This window comes from Cynoglossus semilaevis, chromosome 6 (assembly GCF_000523025.1).
Source record: "Cynoglossus semilaevis isolate Cse_v1.0 chromosome 6, Cse_v1.0, whole genome shotgun sequence".
Taxonomy (NCBI): Eukaryota; Metazoa; Chordata; class Actinopteri; order Pleuronectiformes; family Cynoglossidae; genus Cynoglossus; species Cynoglossus semilaevis.
Window position 1 is genome coordinate 18,435,292 of NC_024312.1, and position 6,428 is coordinate 18,441,719.

The window sequence follows — 6,428 nt, forward strand, 5'->3', positions numbered from 1 at the left end:
CCTCAAGCCAAGTATTTACAAAGTGTGTGTGTGTATTTCTGTAAGTGTGTATCCACAGTTGCTGTTAGTGCGATTGGTGAATGAACACATGTACATATCATGTTTGTGTGTGAGAGGGAGAGACAGGGAGAGAGAGGGAGTCGGAGTAAAAAGAGTTTCTTGAAGGTCAGGTGCACCAGGCGACAAGGCTTCCTTCAGATCACGTCCTTCTAGCGCCAACTACTGTGCCGCAAATGAAACGTGGACATTTGACCCAGTGCGTGGCGATGACAGCGCCTCGGTCACTGGAATGAGTCTATAGACGTAACGCTGAAGCGCGAGAAGAGCTCCGTTTCAAGTAGCTCTTCAGAGAGCCTTTCGACTGTCTTTCGTCCTCCACCTGACGGTCGGACTGAGGTGAAATGCAGAAATGCGTGGTTGACCAACTGTGTCAGTGGAGAGAAGCTTTGGTGATACTGCAGGTCAAAGGTCAATCTGCAGTTGGACCAAAAATCACTTTGATATCGACCTTATGAATCACGAGGATGATCTGACTGAAACGGAGGTTGTGGTGGATTTGGAATTCTGTATCTTGAAATTCTCCCTTCTCGTATATTTGCTAGTTTCCCTCTGTTATTCTAGGGCGATTTACAGTATACCCATTTTTTTTTTTTGCTCCTTCCTCTGGTCATTTGTTCCAAAATTCGGCCTCACTCTGCTCCGGCGTCTTCGGTGACCCTTCTGACCTGTCACTTTGGCCTCTCTCACATATATGTTTAAAAAAATCATTTTAAAATGACAGTGTAAATATGACAGTGCTGCTCTTTTGTTTTTACTTTTCACTGATTTCAAATGAGGAAAAAATATGAAACGATGAGCAAATATGGAATTCATTAATTTTTTTTTTTTTTCTAAATGAAATTGTGTAGTTCAAAGAACCCAAAGGTGTTATGGTCATTCTGTTTCAGCAATTCCATGCAAAAAAAAAAATACAAAATAGTAACAAGGTCTCAGTAATGGCCGATGCAGGGAGCCGTTAAAAATGAAAAACTATTTTTAAAAAAAAAGCTAAACAGAGTAGCATCCTGTTCCAGGTTTAATTCAGTTCTTTGCAAATATCAGCGCAAACCATCTCTTCCTGGTTGCTAGAGCGCCCCCTGGGTACAACATTAGCCTGTTCAGTTGCCTGCTATAGTTGCTCAGCTGTACAGGAGAAACCACGGCGTGTTTGTGCTCATCTCAAGCCTTGCTCAATGGCACGGGTTGCATCAGGAGGGGCATCCGGTGTAAAAATAAAAATAGTTACGCAACGTGTTTCAACAGCGACAACAGTGATGAGGGAAAAAAAATCTTGCGTTTGATCCGGCGTACATTTTTCCCTCCTTTCCTCAGCCAGTCTACGCGGTTGAGGCCACGTGGTTGTTTGTGCAGCTGCTGCTAATTCAAAGTGTGAAAGTTTTGCTTTGATTAGGTCTGAGCTGTGTTTATTCCTTCTATTATCTGCTCTGCGCGCAGTGAACCCCACATCAGGTCACCTGAGACCGGGAGTCCACCCCGGAAAGATGAACTCCGATGCCTAAACCTCGCCTCCTGCCAGTGCTAGCGTTTTTCATAATCACCTATTTTAGCCTGCTGCTATCTTGAGTTGATAGGTGACGTGGTGTGCAGTGAGACCCTGAAATCGAACGCCTCAAATCTAGAGGGGCAGGGTTCCTTGGAACGACCCTAGCTAGCATCCCCCACGCCTCCTACGGATTTTCATTTCACTTCTTGATTAAGCCTTTCCCTTTTTTAGTAGACCGTGTGGTCTAAAAATCCAGGCTGGAGCGGGGAACAGGAGGATCACCTCGCAGGAGATCCTCACATGGGTTTGTTCAATCAAGGACGACTTCAAAGGTCCCAGAGTTGATTTTTTTTTTTTTTTGGTGGGGTTAAAGACGTCGATGTTTATAGGCTTCACTGAACTAAACAGATACAAGACGGACGGAGGAACTGACGCCTTTATAAACACGTCTTCGATGTCATGTGACGTTTCGTGGAAGCCGAGTCGATCACGGGCAGCTGATCAAACCGAGAGTTTCTTTCGCACCAACCAGCTAGTCTGCTATCGTATGTCCGGATCTTCCAAAAGGCTTATTCACAAATGTCTTAAAAAAACCGGGCCCCTGCGGAAAACGGACCGGTTCCCGGAGGGGGGGGGGTCTGTGTCAGCAGCCCAGGCACAGAGCCTGCAGCCCGGGCACAGCACAGCAGTGCAGCAGGCTGGGACTCTGTCACTGTGGCAAAGCGGACGGATCCAGGGGGGGGGGGGGGGGGGCGGGGGGCGGCGGGGTTTAAGGGCAAAAACTCAAGAAAACGAAATTGATTGAAGGTCGAGCCTGACTTTTAAAAGGTTTTATAAAGATATAACAATTATGGATGGACTTTCCAGGTTGTATAGCTTTCGTGAATCCTCACAATTTTTAACATTCCCTGTACACATTTTCTCTACTTTATACTTTCAAGAAGGGGTTTTCAAGAGGCCTTTTATCTCCCTTTTATGTTAATTGAGTCTGATTGATTGATTGATTGATTTTGTTGGATTCCAATTTCTTTCCTTCTGTGTTTCCCAGTCTGGCTGATTTTTACCAAGTTGGTAACGAGGTTGTAGGTTTTCGTACCAACGAAAAGGGTTTCCCTTTGTGTCCAAGTTAAATATTGATCGTGACGCTATTTTTTTTTGCGCCTCCTTCATAATTAACATTAAATAAAAGAAGAGTAAAAAAACGGACATGAGCATTCAGAAATAGCCCTGCGTGCGTGCCGTGTTCCATTTTTGCATTCGTAGTCTCCACTCCCGTTTCTCATGAACATATCATGTGGCTCGGCTGCAGTAAACACATCGCAATAAACCGGACCCTAACATCCATATTAACAATTTATACCCCTGTTTATGTGTGTATGGGCGCAGTATTTCCAGCTATCACCAGACCTGTAATTGAATCCAGCTCAGGGAGCAACGCTGTGCCGTGGAACCATGGGAGACTCCTATAAATAAACAGCCAGCGCTCCTTCAACACTTGCCTATATGGCACATGGAATGATTAGCTCATGGCAAGGGCCCTCTGATCTTACAGTTTGTAGCCACGACTATTTTCTGTTCAGCCATGTGCATTGCCTAACCGGTGGAGTGTGTCAGGAATGTGGTCTCGGAGGAATCTGTAGAATTTAGTCCGATGTGTGCGTTGGCCCGTAACGCATTAGAAACCGAATGTTTCTCTGTGCCCCCCGGCTGTGAGTGAGCGGTCAGAGAGGGGACACCAAAGTGTCTCTGTCCCTGATCAACTTAAAACTTGTATTACTTAAAACTTATAAAGTTATATTATGTACTCTTCAGACAGGAACTAGAACTAAATATAAATATAGATACATATATATATGCAGGATACAGTATATACACATGTATACAAATAATATATATAAAATATATGGATATCTATTTTTTAAAATAATATATATATAAAAAATATAGATATTTTTTAAAATAATATATATAAAAATAAATAAATATAAATGCGTGTGTGTAGATAGAGAGAAATTTTAGTGTTATAAAAGTATGATTATTTTTTTTATAATTTTTTTTTTTTTTATTGGTGTTGTTGTTGTTGTTATTCGTGACGTCACTACCTTCTGACAGCTATTTCAAGAACGCGGAACGACCAGCGAAGCCATTCGGTAGCTGTTCTTTTTGTTCTGATTTGTCCTTCGATACTGTGATGTCTTAGTGACGTCTAGCGGCCTTATATGGTATCGCCGTATTTCGCCTTGACGAAGAGCCGGGTTGTCGTGCTGGTAACAGTACATGTGGCAGTAGGCAGTTGACTGGTGAACTGTAATAACAGACGACACGTGGGGGAAGTATCACAGTACAATCAAACACAGAAATACATGATTTAGTATCGATCGTATTTGCTTTTGGGTCACATCTATATACTTTATACTGCGTGACATGTTCAGTATTTTTACTGCGAGCCAAGCGGTGCCAGAGCACGCGATGTATTTTTTTTTATTACGCCACCATATCTAACATGCTGATGAGCCATGACCACTTTGTACGAGTCAGACCAGCTGACAATGCTGTACACTGAGAAGAAGGCCAAAAGTCGAGAGGGGGGGGCGGAAGGGGGGGGGGTGTCTCCGATTACTGCAACGGCCATCAGAACAGAGCCAACGCTGTAATTCCCAATTCTCAATCCCCTCCGCTTTACATATAACTGCACACCTGTTCCACTGCGGCCCTGCTGCAGTTCACAGTCAGAGCACAGGTGTGTGTGTGTGTATGTGTTTGTTACTTCAAATCCAAACTATACCGGTGAGTTTTAAATGCAGCGACTTTGTGTAAAAGCTGTCCTTTATTTAAGTGTGGATGGCTGTAGCTCAGCAAAGCCAACGCGGGTTGTCTTACAACTGGAGGGTCGTGGGTTCAAATCCGGACTTGGTAGTTGTTGTGGACCCTGGCAGCCTCTAGATGGTGCAAAATCTGTGGTGAAAAGGGTTTGAAATTTATTTCTTTTTCTTTCTGAGCTGAGACCTATGACACCAGATCCACTTGTTAAGCCATCAGAATATTGATCTTTAAATGTGAGACAGTTCTGTATTAGTAGGCTCAGGTTTTATTGGTTTAACAGTAAAATAAGATATTGCTACTTGCTGATACAAAATCTTTACACTCTTTACACTCACTGACATGGCAGGTGATTTAAATGGACTTTGTCTCGACACATTCACAAGACCTTCTCTCTTCAAGGACAAGGACTGGTCTCATGGACGACTTCTTTTTTTAGAAGGAAATGAGCGAAGAGTCACCGAGGTCAAGTCCGGTTCAACGTTTCGGCAGTAGTTTCTACAAAAACCAAAGGCAAAACATTTGTATTCAACCTGGCTAATTATTTTTGGTATTTTTTTAAATACTGTTTGATTAAGGACATTTTTCTTTTAAACATTGAGAACGGAGGACGATTTTGGTCTCAGTTTTCCAAGTGAGATTTTTTTTTTTTATGCACAAATTTAAAAAAAAAAAAAAATCTCACTTGGAAAATTCCTTTGTTGGTCATGTGAAATATATTAGTGTTGTGTTTTAAATATGAGATTCTTTCAGTGTGATGTAGTCAAGAGAAAAATGCATGAAGACCGTGAGTGAAAATGTCTGCTGTAAGTGTATTTATATAATTCTGGAAATATGTACTTTAAAAAAAAATGGTACATTTATAATTTCAACTATTTAAAATGAACTGATTTTAGCAGTAGTAAATCTTTGCCCCGAGGCCGGCTTATTGATGCTTCCAGGAGTCAGTTCTGAAAACTGTCAGTGCTGACGCTGACGACCTGCGGCTGCACTCTGTTTCTGTGACAGCTGAAGAACCACACTGCCCTCGTGTGGCGGTAGCGCTTAGACAGCAGCACGTAGAGCACGGGGTTGACACATGGGTGCAGGTACTGGAGAACCGTACAAGTAAAGTAGAACACGTCCCAGGCCTGTCCGTGTCGGTACAGGCCCAGGTACACGCACAGTTCCAGCACGTAGCCGGGCAGCCAGCACACTGAGAAGGTGGCTGCAGCCAGGAACACCATGACGGACGCCCGGCGGGTGTTCCTGGCGCTGGACATGGACATTACGGGGGTCCTGTGGAGGAAGACGGCTAGGCGTACGTAGTTGAAGGCGATGACGAGCATCGGAATGAAGTAGTAGAGCACGAACTGGCTGAGGACCACCTGGTAGTGATGTTCGTGTATGGTCGGAAGGCAGAAGGTGAAGTTGGCCAAACCTGGGCCCAAACTCTCTTTGTTGGCAAACATCCGGAGAGGCAGGCTGATGAAGAAGCTCAGAGCCCAGACCAGGACGAACATGAGGATGACCAGGTCCATGGTGGGAGGATGGTGGGGGTTGGTGACGATCATGGCGCGGGTCATGGACACGGCACACAGCGAGTACGTGCTGGCCGCCAGGCTGAACGCGAGCAGGAACTGGTAGATTTTGCAGGAGGTGTCGCCCAGAGGCCAGGTGTGGTTGAGGGCGGAGTGAAGGGTGAAGGGAATGAGCAGGAGGGTGAGGAAGTCGGCCAAGGTCATGCTGAGCAAGAGGACGTCCAGGCGGTTCTTGCGTAACGTGTTGTGCTTGGCGAACAGGGAGAAGACCAGGAGGTTGGCACAGAGCCCGATGCCCAGGATGAGCCCACAGGTACAGGCAAAGATCAGACCGTAGGTGTTTGGAAAAGCCATGCTAGCGGTGTTAGCGACCTCATCTGTATGAGAAAAACAGCATAGACGAGAAAGGAAGTGTTAGTGGAACAGCTGTGTTATATATATATATATATATATATATATATTTATATATATATATATATATATAGAGAGAGAGAGAGAGAGAGAGAGAGAGAGAGAGATAGATAGATAGAGAGAGAGAAAGAGAG

The 6,428-nt window shown here is 44.3% G+C and overlaps 1 protein-coding gene across 1 annotated transcript; it reads right to left on the reverse strand.

Moving 5' to 3' along the window:
• Window positions 1–5,307: 5,307 nt before the first annotated feature.
• LOC103380577 (galanin receptor type 2) lies at window positions 5,308–6,237 on the reverse strand. The gene has a single exon (XM_008312597.1). The coding sequence runs from the start codon at window positions 6,235–6,237 to the stop codon at window positions 5,308–5,310; it is 930 nt and encodes a 309-aa protein (XP_008310819.1).
• Window positions 6,238–6,428: the final 191 nt, after the last annotated feature.

Coding starts and splice junctions, on each gene's coding strand:
- LOC103380577 (XM_008312597.1), bottom strand. CDS start 6,237: ATGGCTTTTCCAAACACCTACGGTCTGATCTTTGCCTGTACCTGTGGG.